At 36.6% G+C, this 21,327-nt stretch overlaps 1 protein-coding gene across 7 annotated transcripts in view; it reads left to right on the forward strand.

The window, feature by feature from the left end:
• Window positions 1–21,327, forward strand: part of Tut4 (terminal uridylyl transferase 4) — a 113,976-nt gene that overhangs the window by 38,313 nt on the left and 54,336 nt on the right. For 6 of the 7 annotated variants that reach the window (XM_028888620.2, XM_028888627.2, XM_037202790.1 and 3 more), the window contains exons 6-13: window positions 1,720–1,808; window positions 3,986–4,037; window positions 7,420–7,489; window positions 9,926–10,052; window positions 15,036–15,155; window positions 15,359–15,571; window positions 19,229–19,403; window positions 20,051–20,748. In XM_028888620.2, coding sequence (XP_028744453.1) covers window positions 1,720–1,808; window positions 3,986–4,037; window positions 7,420–7,489; window positions 9,926–10,052; window positions 15,036–15,155; window positions 15,359–15,571; window positions 19,229–19,403; window positions 20,051–20,748 — 1,544 coding nt within the window. The remainder of the gene's footprint in view (window positions 1–1,719; window positions 1,809–3,985; window positions 4,038–7,419; window positions 7,490–9,925; window positions 10,053–15,035; window positions 15,156–15,358; window positions 15,572–19,228; window positions 19,404–20,050; window positions 20,749–21,327) is intronic. The other variant, XM_028888655.2, reaches the window with a different exon arrangement.

A 21,327-nucleotide genomic window follows, 5' to 3' on the forward strand; every position in this document is an offset into this window, starting at 1 on the left:
CCTTTTTTTTTGTACATTAATTTTTTGTTTGTGTGTGTTTGTGAATATGTATGCCCTGGCATGTAAGTGCGGAATCAGAGGACAACTTCTTCCACCATGTGTGATTTGGGATCCACCTTAGTTCCTCAGGCAGCAAGCATCTTTAGCATCTCACTCTCTAGGAATTACTTTTATTAAAGTATCCCCTTTTAAGAAAAAAAGAAAATTGTATAATTTTGTGGTATGAGAACAAGATTTTTAAAATGCCAGGCATAGGTAATTTCTTATTGGTCAGGTATATCTTATATTGGTTTATGAGTATCATTTTTGTTTTGTTTTTAGAGATTGAGTTTTATTATAAAAAATATTTATATGTGTATGTATGCCACACATATGTCAGGTGCCTGCAGAGGCCAGAAGAAGGTGTTAAGAGCTGGAGTTACAGGTGGTTGTGAGTCTCCTGATGGAGTTGCTGGGAAACTGAAGTGGGATCCACTGTAAGAGCAGCAAATAGTATTAACTGCTGAGCCATCTCTTTAGCCCCTGAGTATCACTGGTAAAATTAGTTTATGTAAAGACTTTAGAGAAAATTTAATTTTGGTTCAAGGTACTATGAATTCAGGTTTATTGTATACATTTACACATGTATAGGTTGCTGTCCATCTTTTTTTTTTTTTTTTTTTTTTTAGTGTTTAGGTAAATGTATCTTAAATAAGACTTAACTTTTTACCATCCAAAGAGATGTTGGAAATTTGAAGTGGAAAAATAGAATTTCATTTCCTATTATTTCTTTCATATTTTTGTACCTAAGTTGAATACTGATTAGAATGGTTGAAAATTAATTCAGTATTATTGTAAAAACAGGACTTACATTTTTATTATTTTAATGATACAGATAATGTTTAGATATTTTTAAGTTCGAAAAGTATACAACTGAAGCTGAATGTTAATTTTTTAAGAACTGGCCTTACTTGGTCAGTACCAGCTTCACATGTTACTTCTTGCTCTTTGGTGTGATCTTTTGGAAGTACACCTTGTTTTTGAAATAGTCTGAGAAAGACCAGAACAAAGTTTTTCTGTGTGTTAAGTTTGCATTATCAGTTAACTTGGAGTCACTTTGTATTTTGAAAAAGCATATGAAAAAAAAGAAAAAGCATATGTACTGAATGTCTGATCCTTTTTTTTAAAAGTTGATTCTTACATAAGCTTCTAAAATAATACATTTTGTGACAATAGCATTGCTAGATGAGTATATTTGCTAAATAGTCTTAGATTGGTTTCTAAATGAACTGTTTGAATTTGAACACTGAACTTTTCTAGTGGTTTTTTTTTTCTTTCTTTGTTCTTGTACCCATAATTTTTGTACCCATAATACCCATTCAGTTAGAAAGGATGTCAATTTTGTGAAAATTATTATGCTAGAATTATGTGATTGAAGTAATGTATAGTTTTCCTGAATTTTTTTTATTTATTTGTTTTGATGTATATATGTGGGGCCAGAGTGAGTTTATGTGTAGTATGTATATGTGAATGCCTGATAGGTTGGAAGAGGCTACTAGATACCCCAGAACTGGAGTTACAGATGGTTATGAGCTGCCATTTAGGTACTAGAAACTGGTATTCTGCAAGAAAAGCAAGTGCTCTTAACTACTGAGTCATCCATCTTTCTAGTTTCCCCATTAAAACAAAAAATACTCATATTTGCAGTTTCATGCTTTTGTGATTTTTCCTTTATTCCAGAATGTTCACTGAGGTTGTATGGTTCATCTCTGACAAAGTTTGCCCTGAAAAGCAGTGATGTTAATATAGATATAAAATTTCCTCCCAAGGTAAGTAATTAAAAAAGAACCTTCTCTCTATGGTACTTAACTAGTACTTGATAATTTTTTTTTTTTTTTTTTTTTGGTTTTTCGAGACAGGGTTTCTCTGTGTAGCTTTGCGCCTCTCCTGGAACTCACTTGGTAGCCCAGGCTGGCCTTGAACTCACAGAGATCCGCCTGGCTCTGCCTCCCGATTGCTGGGATTAAAGGCGTGCGCCACCACCGCCCGGCAGTACTTGATAATTTTAATGGGTTACCTTTTAGAACGTGGTAGGAGGAAAGAAACTTTTGGCTTATTGAGTATTACCATGAAGACTAAACAGTGTTTTAATTTAAAAGTTAATCTTACATTTCAAATAGGGAGGGTAAAAATATGCAGGTGGGAGAGAAAAGCCAACAGAGGAAAGTAATAAAAGGGAAAAGTGCATATATTTGAGCTTCTTGACTAGTTACTACTTCTGGTAAGCAGTATTGAAAAGTGGAAATTTTCAATACTGCTGAATTAAAACTTGACTGGAAGTTTGAACATTGTTTTTCTCAATTTCGAAATGACTAATAAATTTTTTGTTGTTTTTGGTTATTTGAGACAAGATTTCCCCATTTATCCTAGGCTGGAACTCAGTGTATAGTCCAGGCTGTCCTTGAACTTGTGGCAATTCTCATGCTTCTGCCTCTTGAATGCTGCAGTTAAAGACATGCACCACCACATTGGGCCATAATATGATCTTTCTAAGAGCCTGGGCCACATACTACTAGAGTATTTCATCTCTAGCTTCCAGATGAGGGATAATGTTTGTTTTTGAGGCATGGTCTCACCATGTAGCCCAAGTTGGTCCTGGATTCTTTGTGTAGATTAGGTTGGCCATAAACTCAGAGAGATCCTTTGCTTCTGTCTGTCAAGTGCTGGGATTAAAAGTGCTCCATCACACCTGGCCCAGTTTTTATGTTAAATGAGATGAACATGTACATACAGCCTGGTAAAATGATAAGAACTATTAGTGAGGTACTGTTATTAGCAACAATGTCAATATTTGGCATTAACATTGCTAATTTTTGTCAAATCAAATATTTAAAGCTGTCAGTCAAGATCTGGCAAGATGTCTCAGTGGGTAAAAAGCACATACCAAGCAAGCCTGGTAATCCAAGTTCAAGCCTTGGAACCCACATCAAATTGAAAAGAGAACTGATTCTACCTATTTTCTTCTGGCCTTACATGTGGTCTGTGACATTCACTCCACCCTGTCACAGACAGTAATACAATATTTTAAAAGTTACCAGTCAAAATTTCCTGCTTGTCTTAGGGTTTCTGTTGCTGTGATAAAACACCATGACCAAAAGCAACTTGGGAAGGAAAGGGTTTATTTCATTTTAACAGCTTGTAGTCCATCATCAAGGGAAATCATGGCAGGAACTCAAGGCAGGCAGGACCTGAAGCAAAGGCCATGAAGGGAGTGCTGTTTAATGGCTTACACCTTGTGGCTTGTTCTGCCTACTTTCTTCTTATAGTACATATCCAGGACCACCAGCCCAGGGGTGCCACCATATCAGTCAAGTTGGAGAGGGGGGAAAGCCCCACAGGCTTTGACTACAGGCCAGTCCAGTGATAATATTTTCTTTCTTTTCTTTTCTTTTTTGGTTTTTTGAGACAAGGTTTCTCTGTGTAGTCTTGGCTGTCCTGGAACTCTGTAGACCAGGCTGGCCTTGAACTCAACAGAGATCCCTCTGCCTCTGCCTCTCGAGTACTGTGGGATTAAAAGTTTGTGCCACCACCGCCCAGCTGATATATTTCTAAGGTTCCCTCTTCCCAAATTATGAGCTTATGTCAAGTCGGCATAAAACTAGCCAGAACAATGTTTAAAGTTTTTTTTCTTTTAAATACTTTTCTTTTTTTGTTTTTGTTTTTACTCAAAGATACTTGATTTGAATGAAAGTTTGTCATTTAAATTTCTAGTCTATTTAATAGTCATTTGGTAAACTTGTTTCTATTTTTCTCTAATAGTAAATAGTTCTGCATTTGCTGTATTCTACTTCTCTGAACAAGATTTGTTGACAAAGTAAAAAATACTACTCTGATTGTATTATTTTAAAATATAGAGCATGATTTTTGTTTAAATGTTACTATTTAATCAAATTGAGTTCTCACTAATGTCCTGCTAATTGTTCTTTGTTTCAATGAAACTTTTTAGATGAATCATCCAGATCTTCTGATACAAGTGCTTGGAATTTTGAAAAAAAGTCGTAAGTTCCTTGCTTTTCTTCTTTTATAAAAAGTTTTCTAAAAGTATTTGCACTGTGTTGCTTCCATATGGCTAATCATGTTATAATTGCTACAGTATATGAATGTATGCATATATACATATCCATGTGTGTTCATTTAGTAGATGTACCTGGAAATGTAACCTGTTGATTAAGTCAGATATACTGTATCAAAGTTGATAATTACAAAGTGTTATAGTATTTGGATAATTAGAAAATAGCTTTCAATACAATAATCTCTCCTTATCTGCAGGATTTACTTTTGTATATGTTTATTTCTGTGCTGGGGGGATGAAACCCAGGGCTTTGCACTAGACTAATGTTCTGTCAGTGAGCTACAGCCCAGTCACTATCTTAGTTTTGCTTTCTGTGGTTTCAGTTAACCTGCATTCAACTACAATCTGAAAATCAGGTAGAACGTTCTATAAACAAGGAATTCCTCAGTAAAAAAAAAACAAAAAACAAAAAACAAAAAAAACTACTTATTTTATGTGTGTGGTGTTTTACCTGCATGTATACGTGTACACCATGTGTGTGCCTTGTGCCTGCAGAGGTCAGAAGAGGGTGTCTGATCCCCTGGAACTAGAGTTAAGGATGGATGTGAGCCAGTATGTGGATGTTGTGAACTGAACCCAGGTCCTTGTTAAGAACAAGTGCTCTTAACCACTCAGCTATCTCTCTAGCCCTTTCTTATTCCATTCTCAGTGGCTCCATCAATTTATCTTTTAGTAGCTGTCTAGTTACCAAGTTATTACATTTCCTGCAGTATCATGTACAGAAGAAGGTCCATATTCATATAACTGATTATGTTGTAATTTTTCTGTTCTATTTAGTATTCCTGCTAATCTTTTACAATGCCTAATTTATTTATTAAACTTTTTCAAATGCATGTATGATTAAGAAAAAATGAGTATTTACAGTGTTTGATACCACTTCAGGTTGCAGATATTTACTGGTGTTTTAGAAAGTATTTCTTTTAGGTAAAAGGGAACAACTATGTTATGAGCATTTCATGTGTAAATGAAGATAAATAGTCTTCATCTTATTGAAAAGTCACTCATGAAGGAAAATTAGGGAGAGATTCAGAATAAAGATTTAGTTATGCATTGTGTATACACACTCTATGTATACACACTCTGTTTCCACTTGATTTGTTTGTTCTTTTTGTTTGTTTGTTTTGTTCTTGTTGTTGTTGGTTTTTCAAGACAGGCTTTCTCTTTGTAGCCCTAGCTGTCCTAGAACTTGCTTTGTAGACCAGACTGGCCTCGAACTCACAGAGATACACCTGCCACTGTCCCCTGCATGCTGGGATTAAAGACATGTGCCACCAATCCTGGCTACGTTCTTTCCATTTGAAACAATAGTCCACCTGAATTTGTGATAGTAGCCTAATGTAATCATTTATGTTACATCAGCTGAGTCATACCAAGTAGCTTTTCCATGTTACTTGTCTGGAATGCTTTTGTAAGAAAGGATATTTACATAGATAAAAATAAAAAGAGTATGGTGTTTCAAATCAACCCCCAGTACATATATTTAAAGACTGGTAAACTAGCTGGTTCATTCTTCTCTGCCTGCCTTTTTTTTTTGTTATAATTATTTAGGGGTGTGTATGTGCGTGGCATTTGTGACATTTTTGGTGTACATGATAGTTGTTCTTTCCTTACCATGTAGGTTTCTGGAATTGAACTCAGGTTGTCAGGCTTGGAAGCACGGGCCTTTGTTAGCTGAGTTGTCTTATTAGTTCATTATTTATGAACTTCTTGTTGACGTTGTACTGGAAAATTAGTTTATAAGGAATGATGTAGGGATATTTTAGTAGAGTTGCTTTTGTTAATAAATACTTGTTTCTAATTACATAAAAACTTTAAAACATTATAGGTAAACATACAAGGTAGGCATAATGGCTTTTACCTCTTAAGAGTTATTGAGAAGTGTCAGCCCATTATAAATATATATTCACATGAGAGATCATCTTAAGTCATAAAATGTAGGTTTAAAAATTTTTTTTTTTTCTGAGACAGGGTTTCTCTGTGTAGCTTTGGAGCCTGTCCTGGAACTCACTTTGTAGACCAGTCTGGCCTTGAACTCACAGAGATCCACCTGGCTCTGCCTCCCGAGAGCTGGGATTAAGGCATGCGCCACCACTACTGCTAAAATTAAATTTTACTTAATGTCTTCATCTTATCCTCTAGAAATCTGTCATCTACAAGATCTGTTTTCATATTTGCATTCCAAACCCCTCATTGAGCTTTTTGTGTCTTAAGTTACTACCATATTCACTGTGTGTAATGGTATTTCTGACATAATGGGTTTCCAGTACATAATTCTAAATTATTAATCATCCCATCAAATACTACTAGAGATTTTCATTGAGGTTTTTTTCCCCCCAAATGAAAGGTCAATCCATTTATCTTTACTTGAAGTATTTTATTTATTTATTTGTTTGTTTACTTTTTGGTTTTTCAAGACAAGGTTTCTCTGTACACAGAGAAATGAATACAGGTTTTGGTACCTGTCCTGGATCTGCCTTCCTCTGCCTCCCAAGTGCTGGGATTAAGGGCGTGCACCACAACCGCCCCGCCTATTTTTATTTTTTAAGTTAAATTTGTATTATATACTTGTGAATGTTTGTAGGTGGGTAGGTGCTTGCATGCATTTGGAAGTCAGAGGACAACTTGTAGGAATTGGTTCTCTTCTTCCATCACAAGGGTGCTGGGGACTGAACTTTTCCTCTGGGGCCATCTCCCCATACCCTGAAATGATATTTATGACTTGAGATCTACTTTAGTGATAGATTATGTCCCATCTCACCCCCCACCCCCCACCCCCCCACCCCCACCCCCGCCACACACACACACATTAATTCTTCCTAAGAAGCTTTCATTAGGTAAATTTTGGAAAAATTAATTGGGTGAGGCCAAGAGTTGTACTTGAATGGCAAAGCATAAGTTCTCCTATGGCTGTAGCCCTCAGAAGTAAGTGATGTCCCCTCTTTGCTGTGTATCTGTAAAGTTTGTCTACTTACTTGGAAATATTCAAACTTTTAGGGATGTTAAAAGCCCTTTGTTCTTAAGGGGCTTCTAATTTCCAAACAGTATTTAAGACTATACTCATGGTTTGTAGTATAAACAGATGATTCCGGGAAAGGTAAGAGATTCTTTTGATTCTTAATATTTTCATAATAAGAAGAGTGGGTTATTCCACAGAAATAGTGAGAATGATTTTTAGAATGAAATTGTTACTGGGTTATCCCATAGAGGAGGTAGTAAGAGTTATTTTTAGAATGGAACTGTTATTTACTGTTTACTAATTAATACTTAGAGATGTTGACATTAACTTACTTCCCCCTCCCTCTTATTAGCATTATATGTAGATGTGGAATCTGATTTTCATGCTAAAGTTCCTGTTGTGGTGTGCAAAGATCGGAAAAGGTTGGTAATGAAGAAAATAAGGTATTTATGAAAACAAACCTGGGGCAGAGAAGATGGCGCAGTGGGTAAAGTGTTGCTGCACAGTGTGAGACATAAGGACTTGAGTTTGGGTCCCTAGTGATGAGATAACAAGCTGGACAAACCCACTTCTGGAAAAGACAGGGAGCCCCTAGGGGCTTGCTGGGCAGCCAGCCTATCCAAAATGTCGGGCTTCAGGTTCAGTGAGGGACCTGTTTTAAACAAGAAGGGGAGCAATAGTCAAAGATACTCAACGTGAACCTCTGGCCACCACACACATATGTGAATGTACCCATGCATGTTTGTGTACACACATGCACGCACGCACACACGCCAGCAAGATGGCTCATTTACCACATAAAAGTTCCATTCCTTGTATCCCATGTAAGCCATTGTTCATACACTCACACCCATCATTAAAACAATGAAAAAACTACAGAGAAACAAATTTGTGGCGAACATTTCCAAGAGAAGAAATTGTGTGTCTTAGATTTCTCATTAGGTTAATATGACCATACTAGTTGTCATTTATTAAAGCATACCAAATGCATGTGAACAAGAAATTGAGCTAGCAGAGTTAAAACACTCTAGGTCAAACTTTCTTTTTATTTCTTTCCCTTCCTTTTCTCCTCTCCTTCCCTTTCCTCCCCTCCCCTCCCCTCTCCCCCTCTCCTCTCCCCTCCTCTTCCCTCCCCTCCCCTTCTCTTCTTTTCTGCCTAAACTCAATTACTCACCATCAATACCAACAGCATTTACTTTTGTGTAAGTACTGTATTGCTGTGGAGATACAAAAATTGAAGAAATAGCCACTCTTGATAAGGTTTTACTGCCTGTTATAATCTAGGGGCTGGCAAGATGCTTATTAGGTAAGAGAACTTGCTGCCAAGCCTGAAGAACTGAGCTTACCTTGAGACATACATGGTAAAAAGAGACAACTGACTCCTGAAGGTTGTCTCCTGCCCTTCTTTAAGTATGTGCGTTTGTGAGGCAGAGGCAGCAGATCTCTGATTTTGAGGCCAGCCTTGTGTACAGAGCAAGTCACAGACCAGCAAAGGCTACATAGTGAGTCCTTGTCTCAAAAAAATGAAAAAAAGAAAGGAAGGAAGGAAGAAAAGGAACTAAATACTACTTGAGATCAACATGGGAAAAAATTACAAGGTCAAACATTCTTCTGTTGATTATTAAGTTGTTTTTCTTGTAGTCTAAGATTTTGTGTTTTATTTAAATTCAGAAGTTTTTGTGGAGATCTAGTTCAAATTCCTTATTTTGGATTTTAAAATATTTTATTATTGTATGTGTTTGTTTGCATCCCATGAGTGTGAAGGTCAGAAGACAACTTTATAATGTTGGTTTTCTCCTTCAAAGCATTGCATGGGTTCTGGGATTGGTTCTAAAGATTGAACTGAGGTCTTCAGGCTTACTTGGCTAGTTAAGCCGTCTTGCCAGCCCAACTTCCTTATTTTCCAAATCAGAAAATTGAGACTGGGAGAGGGTAAGCATTTGTTCAATAATGGAATGTAGGCATTTGACTTCTAATAGGTCAAATCAAAACAGGAAACAGTATTTTTCATATTGTATCAAATTGCCTGTGTGTTGACAGAGAGCTTCAGATTAATTTTTCTTTTTGCTACTCTACCTCCCTTTCCCTGGATATTCTCCACTGTATTCTTCTCATTCCTGTTTTCACTATACAAAAGCATGAGTCATGGATTAATAGGTAAATTCACTTGAAAGTAACAACAAAATTATGAAAGCTTGATTAAGAAATTAGAGTTGAGAATTATAGCTAGTAAATTAATTTTTAAATTTTGTCATGTACAAAGCCAAGAGAAGTATGCTATCTTAATTGACATTGAAGATGTTAGTGTCATTGGTGGCTTGAGCTTGTAATCTTAGCTTGGGCTTTATAGCAAGAGTTTGTCCTTACATCTTCCAAACATGTGGGCTGATAAGATGGCTCCATGGGTAAAATTGCTTGTCTCAAAACCTGCCCATCTGAAACAAACAAACAAACAAACAAACAAACAAAAAAACCCTGCCCATCTGAGCTTGTTCTGTGAGACCCATATGAAAGAAGCAGAGAACCAACTTCCACATATTTTCCTTTGACTTCCATGTGCATGCCATGGCAACATATGTTTATATACAATTAAGTAAAGGAGCAGAAGAAATGTTTTACTATGACTTAAAACAGTTATTATATGTGTATCTTTGTGGATACTAGAAACAGATCTGAAGTCTTCTGCAAGAACAGCACAGGCTCTTAACTGCTGAACCATTTCTCCAGTCTCAATAATAACTTTTCTGGTTATTAAAGTATGGTGACTGAAAAGGATAGCCTCTGGGTTTTTGAAGCTATTAAAGGTATTAATTAAAGCAGAGATATTAATACAAGCAAACTTTGTTTCTCATTCACAGTGGTTTACTATGTAGAGTGAGTGCAGGAAATGATATGGCATGTCTCACTACTGACTTACTTGCTGCTCTTGGCAAAGTGGAACCTGTCTTCACTCCCTTAGTGTTAGCCTTTCGCTATTGGGCTAAGGTAAGTAGAACAGAAGAAAATAAGTCAAGCTTTTTCTTGTTCTGACATATAAATTATAACATGGAATAGGAAATAGTTGTCTGTTGCATACAGAAAACCATGTGTCTGGTTCCATCATGGACATCAAAATAAGGTCTCCTAGGCATGTAGGTTCCTTTTTCCAGCCCTCAGTGGATGCTTGAAACTGTAGATGATAATGAGCCATTATATATATTATTTTTTCCTTTATTCACATCTGTGGTAAGATAAGATAATAAAATAGGACATTTATGACAGTGCAATGCATTAAGTTATTTGAAACTTGTAAATTATTTGCTTTTGGAATTTTCCATTTAATTTATATACATTTTTCCCCCAAACTTATTTACTTTATGTGTACAAGTATTTTGCTCCCATATATGTCTTGGATGCCTGGAATCTGGGGAGGTCAGAAGAGAATGTTGAAACCCCTGGTACCTGAGTTATAGAGAATGGTGAGCTGTCATGTGGGTGCTGGGAATTAAACCCAGGTCCTCTACGAGAACAGCAAGTGTTCTTAACCATCCAAATCATCTCTAGCCATTATTTTTTAAAACACTTTATTTTTTACTTACGTCAGTTTTGAAGAATGAATTCTCATTCATCCTAGGCAAGGGCTCTGCCATGGATCTACAGTCTGAACCCTCTCTTCAATGTTTTTGAATCACAGTTGACTAAGGGGAACTGCAAGTTTAGAAAGTAGAGCTATGAATAATGGCCACTATGATACAGAATTACTGTGTTGCATTGGGATTTTTAATTGTCATGCCTTTTTTATACTACAGAAATGTGCTCTTGCTGGGTGGTGGTGGTGCACACCTTTAATTCCAACACTTGGGAGGCAGAGGCAGGTCGATCTCTGTGAACCCGAGGCCAGCCCATTGTAAAGAGTGAGTTCCAGGACAGCCAGGACTACACAGAGAAACCCTGTCTTGAAAAACTAAAAAATGAAAGAGATAGAAAAGAAATGTTCTCTTTTTGTCTTTTCTATATATGTGTACTTGTGTGTGTCTGATACAATTGTTTGTGATTGTGGGTGCACAGATGACATGGCATGTGTATAGAAGTTACCAGTCAACTTTCCCCTCCTCCACTGTGGGTCCCAAGCTTTGAACTCGGGCCATCAGGTTGTGGCAAGTGCTTTTATCTGCTGAGCCATTTCTCCTTTATTTTTAATGCAGGTTGAGAGGTTTATTTTATTTATTTTTTAAAATTTATTGGAAATAATAAACTGTGGCCTAGGGTCTTTTGTTTGTTTGGGTTTTTTTTTTTTTTGGGGGGGGGGGGGTTGAGACAGGGTTTCTCTGTAGCTTTGGAGCCTGTCCTGGACTATCTCTGTAGACCAGGCTGGCCTCGAACTCACAGAGATCCGCCTGCCTCTGCCTCCCGAGTGCTGGGATTACAGGTGTGAGCCACCACCGCTCGGCTTGTTTTTTTTTTTTTTTTTAATAATTTATTTGACTTTATTTTATGTGCATTGTTGTAAAGGTGTTAGATCCCCTAGAACTGGAGTTACAGACAGTTGTGAGCTGCCATGTGGGTGCTGGGAATTGAACCCAGATCCTCTGGAAGAGCAGCCAGTGCTCCTTAGCCCTGAGCCATCTCTCCAGCCCCTTGTTTTTATGAGAGCTAAAATAGTAATATTTTTCATACAGAGCTTTTCTCTTTTTTGTTATGTATCCCTGACTGATCTGGAATTTGGACAAGCTTGTCTCAAACTTGGGACAGTCTTCCTGCCTCTGCCTCCTAAGTGGTGCGATCACTAACCACCATATCCAGTTGCCTTACAGGCATTCTTTTACTCAATAAAACAAGTAAACTGTGTTTAAAAATATATATAAATGATACTTTTTTTTCCCTCCATATAGGGCCTAGCTGGTTAGCCAGTGCTAGTCTTAAGCTTGCTATATATCCCATGCCCGTGCTGGCCTTGAATTTGGAATTTTTGAGTAATGGGATTATAGGTGTGTGCCACTACTTCTCATTTCTTAAATAAGGTATTCTGAATTAAAAACAACAACAAAAAAAGTAATCTTACAAGCTTTGTTTCTAAAGTGGCTTTTAGCATGGTTCATTGTCTTGGTACTTGATACATAATTGTGTCTCAACATACCAGTCATTCTAGAGCACTGGAACAGTGAGCTGCAGAATGGTCCATTCCTGTTTTGACACAATAATGTTCTTCATTTGGGGCAGTTGTGTTTTCATGTACTTCATTTTCCTAATTTACTATAAGAAACCTAGACATAATTGCTGGTATATTTTTTACAAGTTTCTTTTAATTTAAGGTTTTGGAACATTTTTGTTTCTCTTGAAACTTTATAGTCACATTTGCTTATTGAAAAATAGGTTATGATTTGGGGTTTAGAAAAAATTTAGCATATAATAAATTTTTCTCATATCACTGATAAGAAATGATAGTTGATTGTTTCCTTACTTATTAATTACTATTTTATATATGTTACTGAATATTATACTGTAATTCTAGTATCTTTATTTTATTTTATTTATTTATTTCATTTTCAAGACAGAGTTTCTCTGTGTAACTGCCCTGGTTGTTCTAGAACTCAGTCTGTAGACCAGGCTGGCCTCAACAGAGATCTGTTTGCCTCTGCCTCCCAAGTGCTGGTATTAAAGGCATGTGCCACCACGCCCAGCTTATAAAATCATGTCTAATTCCAGAGGAGAAAGTTAGTAGGGAAGCAGATGGCTCAATACATGCAAATATTATAAAATGTTACTATAATAAATAAAATCATCTTAAGTAGAAGACTACTAACTAGTTGGGGAGGGATTTGGAGGTGGCTTTGGCTGCTTTCTTGGTGAGGGAAATTTAAGCAATTTTCTCCATTGGGAGAAACTCCCATCACCAGATACTGACTGACCCTCACAGTTTAGGCAAAATAGTCTATAGAAACCAGTTCTTTATGGCACATGATATTCCCAGAGGTAGGAGTTGAGCAGGGCCAATACACTACTTAATTCTAGCACTTGGAGATCTATGGTAAGAGAATTGCTAGTTTAGGGCCAGCCTGGGTTAAATAGTGAGTGTCTTATCTCAAATATAACCAGAGTTGGACAGGGAAGATATTTAGCACTTCCCCCTTCCCCCACAAACCCTGCAAATATATCATAGGAATCCTAAGAAGCATTCCATCCGAACACTGAGCTTGTACACTGAGGACCTGCTCCACCCTGGCATCTGGAATAATGCATTTTGGAATATGGGAAGGAAGGGAACTTGATTTACTTCAGGATCTCCCAGGTTCACACAGCACAGATGCCTCCCTTTAACATCTGTGTTGGGCAGACATTTGTCACTCAGGTAGAGATGTGACTAAAGATGAGCAGTGGGTTATGTTGGGGTTTGGGGTGGTTAAAACATCCTGACATCAAAGATAGGGAATCATAATCTTGCAAACCCGATGTCTATGCTGTTTCTGCTCCTGTTCTTCTGCTGGTATATTCATTAGGATTGGGTCTTGTCTTTGACCAGAAGGGCAACAGGCTGAGGTAGGGTCCCTTTGAGTTACTAGGGGTCTAGGTGCAGCAGGGAAGGCAGAGGATGAAAGCAGAAGTTCTCTAAGTGATGGTGTGGAGCAGGAGGGCAAGAAAGAATGTGAGAACAGGGACCTGCAAGGTCTGGTGGTGATGGGTAAGGTTCAATGGCCTCTTGGCAGGGCAGGAAAGAAAGCTCATGTTTTGATGCAGCACATGAAGGGTGGCTATAATAGCCAGGTCTTTGTTGGGGTTGTGGATGAAATGGCACCTCAAGGTCATAGGCATAATAGTCCTGGAAAGGAGATCTTGTGGTAGAGTTTCATCCTGTACTTGGGAGTGGCAATTGGCTGGTGTTGCTCACCTAGACTATGAACCAACTGGCACTCAGGACCATAGTAACAGCATTCACTCTTAGAGATAGTCAGAGCTCAGTCTTGTAGTGAGAGGAGCTAAGTGAGGATATAAAGTGCCTGCTAAGGGATGAGGGTATCTAGCTATAGCTTTGGCTCTCTAATAGGCTGGTAGAGTGGCTAGTTAGGTAGGAAGTGACCCCAGACAAGATGGAATAAGAAGAATTTGTGCTTCAAAGTACTGAGGCCTTAATTCTTTGGGGTCAGATGGCAGATCAGAATGCAGTAACAGAGACCCTCATAGATAGTAGAGATCCATGGTGGCATCACTTGTCATGTAGTTTAGGTTGAAAGTATGAGCACTAAGGTCAGTCTCTGTCCTTTTCTTTTTTGTTCTTTTCTTTTAAGTAGTTAATAATACATTCTTTGAGTTCTGGTGATAGGTAGTGTTATAGGTAAAACCTTTTAAATCAAAACCTTTTAAATCAAGGTAACAAAACTTTAGTTTTATCATTAGTCAGTTCTAGTCAAGTTACCTGATTTTGTTAATTTTTTATTAAAGAATTATGTTTAAAATTTAAATCTTTAGATTTTAAATTTTTTATTTTTAATTTTGACTTCTTTGGGATGGGGTCTCTCTGTTATATATCTCTTGGAACTCACTCATATATTTGTCTTGGAACTCACTATGTAGACCTTGAGCTAGCAGAGATCTACCTCTGTATACCTCTCAAGTAATGGGATTAAAGGTGTATGCCGCTGTGCCCGGCCTTATTTGTATTTTCTAACCAGTGTTTGACATCTAAAAAGAGGTCATTGGATTTTAAAAGGTTTTTCTTCCCTGATGTGATAGTATACACCGGTAATTGCATTATTTGGGATGGGTGGGTGAGTATGGTAAGATGCTTGGAATTTCAAGGATAGACTACACAGTGAAACCCTGTATCGAATAAAGTGGGGTGTATGTGCAGTGAACTAGTAACATGAGGTAATATATTCTGGATGGTGAGATTTCAGATTATTTCTTAAGTTTCATTGTTGTTTGGACAAGCTACTTGTACTATGAAAATTGAAGAAAGCTAAATACTAGGACTTTTTCCTTTTGATTTTGCAGTTGTGCTATATTGACTCCCAAACTGATGGTGGAATCCCTTCTTACTGCTTTGCTTTAATGGTGATGTTTTTTCTTCAACAAAGAAAACCCCCTCTTCTTCCTTGCTTACTTGGAAGTTGGGTAAGCATGAATTTGTGGTGTATATGTGCATGTATATATTTATATATATGTATGTATATATAGTTCTTGCTGAGTGTTGTGCTCAAACATTTTAAGGTGGAATTCTGGTTTCTCTATCTTTTTCTTTCCTCTTTCTCTCTCTCTCTCTCTTTTTTTTTTTTAATAATTTTTCTACTACCAATTTGGAATGCCTTTTCATATAGATTGAAGGCTTTGACCCAAAAAGAATGGATGACTTTCAGCTGAAGGGCATAGTAGAAGAGAAGTTTGTGAAGTGGGAATATAATTCAAGTAGTGCAACTGAGAAAAACTTAATTGCTGATGAAAACAAAGCTAAGGCAGACCAACCAAAAGATGATACCAAGAAGACAGAAACAGACAACCAAAGTAATGCCATGAAGGAAAAACATGGCAAAGTAAGCTTTTTGTTTTTTATTTTTGACTTTTCTATCTGTAGAATTTATGATACCTTCAAGTGAAACTATTTGACTAGTAGTAGATTGACCTCTTGGCCTCATTTTCCTCATCTATAAAGTGAGGGGTTGATCTGGTTTAGTTTTTGGTACTGAGATTTGTTGAATCTTATGAATTGTTTGAATTATATCAAGGTAATTCTGTTTTCTTTTTCATTTAAACCAGCAAAATTCCTTTTATGAGTTAGGTTTTCATTAAGATTTAAGGATAGTGTAAATTATGTGGCCAGATTGGATAGAGAAATAAATTTTTTGCTCTATGAGGAGATGGCTTTTTTAATCAATTCAGCATGCATTTATTAAAGACCTGCTGTGTTTCAGGCATTTTCCTGAGTGCTAGACAACCAGAGGCAAGTAGACATGGTAGTCCAAGAATATAGATGCACTGTTGTTTGAAATGGTTGCTCTACTTAACACTGAATTGTTGTAGTTCCCTGGATTCACTTTATTATTTTAGAGAGTTATCTTTCTCTTTCTTCAACAATCATCTACTCTTTTCTCAAAGAAATTTATTAGGGTGCACAATATTTTGGGGAGCACAATACCACCACATTTCCCCCTTTTGTCTAAAATTTAAAAAAGCTTATAACTAATACAAGAAAAATTATATCCAATAAGTATATAAAATATACACAGTCAAGATTACATTAACTATGTCTAGTCCATTAACATTTGACAGATTCAGACAAAAAACTCCATTAATACTCCCAGTTAATGATCTTGCTTTTTAGTTTACTGAGAACACTGAAACAATAAAAAGAGGACTACACACTCACCATCATCTCTGTCATTTATATTCATATTCTGCCTTGCTACCTCTTTTCCTAAAGGAACTTCCCATGTCGTAGTCTAAATGCATCTTTCCCATTGCCTTCTGAATTATTTCAGAATATATTTCTTTAGCAGTTTTCTTTCTTTCCTGAATTGTCAGTTTTTATTCTTTCATCAAGCATTCTTCTGTTTCTCCCATTTTACAGACGAATGTTAAGTACCTTCCCTCTCAGCTATTGCCTGTTTTCCCTTTGTAGTAAAACTAGAACTGTTTATAGTCCCCACTTCCCATGTTTCTGTGTCTCCTTAACTCACATTATTACTCTGCCCAAACTTAAATCGTTAGCTTCTATTTTGTTAAATTTCATTGTTACTTAAAATTCTCTCTTTGACATGGCAACATTTTCCAGTTGATTATTTCCTTGGAATAATTTCAGTATACCACAACTGTAGCTGCTTAGTCCTCGTCAGTTTCCTTTGCTAATTACTCAGTTAACATTGAAGTGCTATGAACCTGGTTTATGATCTCTCTTTTTCTTTTTTCTTTAAAGATTTTATTATGTTTTATATGTATTGGTATTTCGCCTGTATGTATGTCTGTGTGAAAAAGCCAATCTCCTGGCTCTGGAGTTACAGACAGTTGTGAGCTGCCATGTGGGTGCTGGGAATTGAACCTGGGTCCTCTGGAAAGAGCAGCCAGTGCTTTTTACTGCTGAGCCATCTCTCCAGCCCAATTTCTTTTTCTGGTTTATCTACTTTCTTGCGGTAGGTGATCCTGTCCAGTCCATTTGATTTTAAGTGCCATCTGTTGGATGACAAAGTCTTCTTTCTTGAACTATGTAATTATATCTAGCTGCCTATTTAGTGTCATCTTAAGTATCTTGCTATGTCTAAACTGAACTTTGGATGTTACTCTCAAACTTCAAATTTTTCATGTTTCATCAGTTGATGGTACTCTGTCTTTTCAAGTATTTCGTTTAAAACTTTATTCCTTTCTTTCATGAAAACCTTATGTCAAGTATGTCACAAAATCTTGAATCCTGTTATTTTTACTTCAAAATATATCCAGAATTCCTCACCTTTAACTGTATACTGTTACCATCCTGGTCCTAGCCACTATTATCCTGGCCTGGATTTTTGCCACTGTCTTCTAACATTCCTACATGTACTTTCACCCTTTATCTGTACTCAGCAACGTAATAATTTGAGTTGTTGTTAAAAATTTAAGTCAGACTGGGCAGTGGTGGCGTACACCTTTAATCCCATCGTTCGAGAGGCAGTGTCTGGTGGATCTCTGAGTTCCAGGCCAGCCTGGTCTACAAAGTGAGTTCTAGGACAGCAAGGACTAAACAGAGAAACCTTGTTTTGAAAAACATAAAAGAAGTTGTCAGATATTGCACTTGTCCTTACACAAAAATGTTTCAGTTGTTTTCTCATTTCATTTAGATGGAAAAAAGCAAATAGTTATTGGATTCTTCCTTGCTTCTTCTTCTACTACACTAACTTTTAGTGTTTTCCTCCTTCCTTCTCCTCCACTTTCCTTCCTTCCTGTGATGCTGAAAATGGTTTTCTCTTTAAAGCAGGTCACTCTTTTGTGTTATATATGTTTATCTGTTCCCCATTCCTACAACACATTTCTCTTTTCATCAGGTCAGGATTTCTTGACAAAACTGATCAGACACTCAATTTAACACTGTTAATTTTCCTGTTCTTGTATCCCCACCCTTTTTGTTATGTTCAACTTTTTCCCCCCATGGTACTTAGCTGCTTCTAACTTAATTATTTAGTCTACCTATCAAGTATGTTTGTTTTCTTTTATTGGTCCATGAAGGCAAGGACCTTGGCTTCTTTCCAAAGATCATCCCAAATCCCACCTTAGCATTTAATTTTTAATGCAATTGTCAAAATCATCTCTCTGTCCTAACAGTCTATAGTTGGACCTCTCCTCCTTTGGGTGGCAGTATTGTGCAGGGTTTCACAACACAGACACAGTAGCCAGGATGTCTTCAGTCAGATCCTTCCTCTGTAGTGTGTGCTTCATAGAATTGTTAATGTAGGTTTAGGTTTTAGAAGTGTGAATAAGGATGGTAGGTATTCTGTGAAATCACACATAAATGTGAGTTTTCTTTATTATGATATCCCTAGCACAAATCCAGGAACATAGTAGGTTCTAAAGAAATGTTTGCTGAATGACAGATTTTTTTTTTTAATTTTGAAAGTAAATTTTGCAACACAAATTGTAATAGCTATCCAGTAGTTTACAACCTTGACTGTGCATGAAGTTCACTACAAAGAGCTTTAAAAAAATTTTAAAGGATAGGTGACTCAGGAGGTTGTATCTTGAGCTAGAATCTAGCATGCATTACAGGATGAAACCCTGACTCAAGCTCATATACCTACTTTTAAAAAAAAAAAAAAAAGCCCTACAAGGATTGGAGATTCTACTCAGTGGCACAGCATTTGCTTAACATTGTGCAAGCCCCTAGCTTTCATCTGCAGTGTTCTCACCCCACACACTTACACATACAGAAACCCTAATCATCAGTCCAGACATCACAGATCAGTTAAATTAGATTCTTAGTGGTATGGAATTTCATGCTCACCTGGTGATTGTTATGTGCAGTCAAACTTGATAGTCACTGGCTTAATGAAAAAACACAGAATTCCTTGAATTTCTGTAATTCAAACTGACTTTTTTTTTGCTTTTGCTTTTGGAAATGCTTTCTTTATGCCTGTTTTTGAAAATATACATTTAAATTTTTTTCTAATTAACAACTTACTGATTTTATAACTTTGAGAAACTTTAATGAAAAGTATTTTCTCTTCCAGTCTCCTTTAACATTGGAATCACCAAATCAGGTACCCTTGGGACAGTTGTGGTTGGAGTTGCTAAAATTTTACACACTGGATTTTGCTTTGGAAGAATATGTCATATGTGTACGGATACAGGATATTCTAACAAGGGAGAACAAGAACTGGCCTAAAAGACGAATAGCCATTGAAGGTGAGATGATATGTTTGTTGTACATGTGTGAGCTGTTTTGTGTGTGTGCTCCTTAACCATCTAACACTGTATTCTAAGCTTTATTCCTTGGATATGCTGAAGAAAATGACAATTGATATTGCCTGGGTTCCCCATCAAATTCCAAGCACATAATTATGCTATGACAGAAAGCCAGATGTAGTTGTTTATTCCTGCAATCACAGCACTTGGGGGGCTTAGGCGAGGGAATTGCCATATTGAGTTTTGTTCAGCTTGGGCTAAGAGTAAGATCATGGTTTTAAAAGACACTGTGACAAGAAATGAAGTTGTTACTATGGGCCCTGGAAGTTGAAATGTTCATTCGGTGGCAGTGTATAGGGAAGCAGAGTGGCACAGCTTCTAGTAATAGGATTGAAACTAATTACTGAATGGACTATACCTATTCTCTTATAAATCAATTTTTCCCTTCTAGATTTTCATTTTATGGAAGAAACAAAAGATACCACATTTGTCTTTCTTCTGCTCTGTTTTCTAGAACTCATTAGGATCCTAGGTTAGAAAACTTATAATCTCTGTTTATATTCTAGCTATTAAAACCTGTTTGTGTAAGCGTGGAAATGTAATTTGCTAGTAGAAATTTAGCCATTGATCATTTTCTTTTTCACTAGATCCATTTTCAATCAAGAGGAATGTTGCACGGAGCTTAAACAGCCAGCTTGTTTACGAATATGTTGTGGAGAGATTCAGGGCAGCTTATCGGTATTTTGCTTGTCCTCAAAGGAAGGGCGGAAATAAATCTTCAGTGGATTTCAAGAAAAAAGAGAAGGGGAAAATAAGCAATAAGAAACCAGTGAAATCTGATTGTATGGCAACCAACTGTTGCATTCATCTTGGAGAAAGTGCAGAAAAAGTAAATGCAGAAAGAGGTCAACCTGTTAAATATGATGAAATGGAGTTTACATCACAGAGATGTATTGTTGACAAAGACAATTTGTTGGTAAATGAACTAGGTTTGGCTGACCATGGACAAGATTCTTCATCTCTTTCTACTGCCAGTGAAGGTAGTGAATTAGAGCAAAAATCAGTTGAGAAACAAGGTGATTTAACACCTTCAGAAACTTCTTTAAAGAAGGAACTCATCCAGTGTAATTACATTGGGTCTCCTGATGGAGCTGAATCTGCTGGAACAGACTGCAGATCAAATTCAGAAATGGAAAGTTCACATCAGATTGTGTGCAACAACGTATCTGCTACCTCTTGCAACTGCAAAGCTACAGAAGTTGCTTCTGACTTTATTGATGATGATAACCTCCCTTCCCAGGAATTGTATTATGTGTTTGATAAGTTTATTTTAACCTCTGGCAAGGTAGGATACAGTAAACAATTGGTAAAACTTTGTCATTACTATATGCCTATTGATAGTTTTTAGATTTATTAATAGTAACATAAAATAGCTTCTATGGTAGTGACTTGTTTTGGAATGATACTTTGATGTGTATTTGTCTTTTATTCTTTATATTTCCCCTGTAGTTTCAGTTAAATAGAGCATATAAAGTACAAGAATGCATCAAAAATCTACTAGTATTTAGTTTTCTTCTCTTTTTTTTAATATGTGAAATGATTTATCTGATATTATGAAAATCAGATTAGCAAAGCAGTGTATATTTTAAAGTTCTCATTTATATATATATAAAATTATTTTTCTCTTTAAAAAGAAAGCAAAGTTTTAAATTTCAATAATTTTTCCTTTTTATTTTTGGTGGGAATGTATAACTATACTGTTAAGTTGTAGTTAAAACTAAGAACAAGCATCAAAAAAAATGGAGAATCTAGATTCTATTCTGACACTGAACGTTCCTGGCCTTTTTAATATCCTTTGTGAATTACAGGAGTCCTGTCCTTCTAAGTGAAAGAATCTGAACTTAAACTCTTGAGAGTGTACAAA

The sequence above is a fragment of the Peromyscus leucopus genome, chromosome 2 (genome assembly GCF_004664715.2).
Source record: "Peromyscus leucopus breed LL Stock chromosome 2, UCI_PerLeu_2.1, whole genome shotgun sequence".
In the NCBI taxonomy this organism is placed as follows: Eukaryota; Metazoa; Chordata; class Mammalia; order Rodentia; family Cricetidae; genus Peromyscus; species Peromyscus leucopus.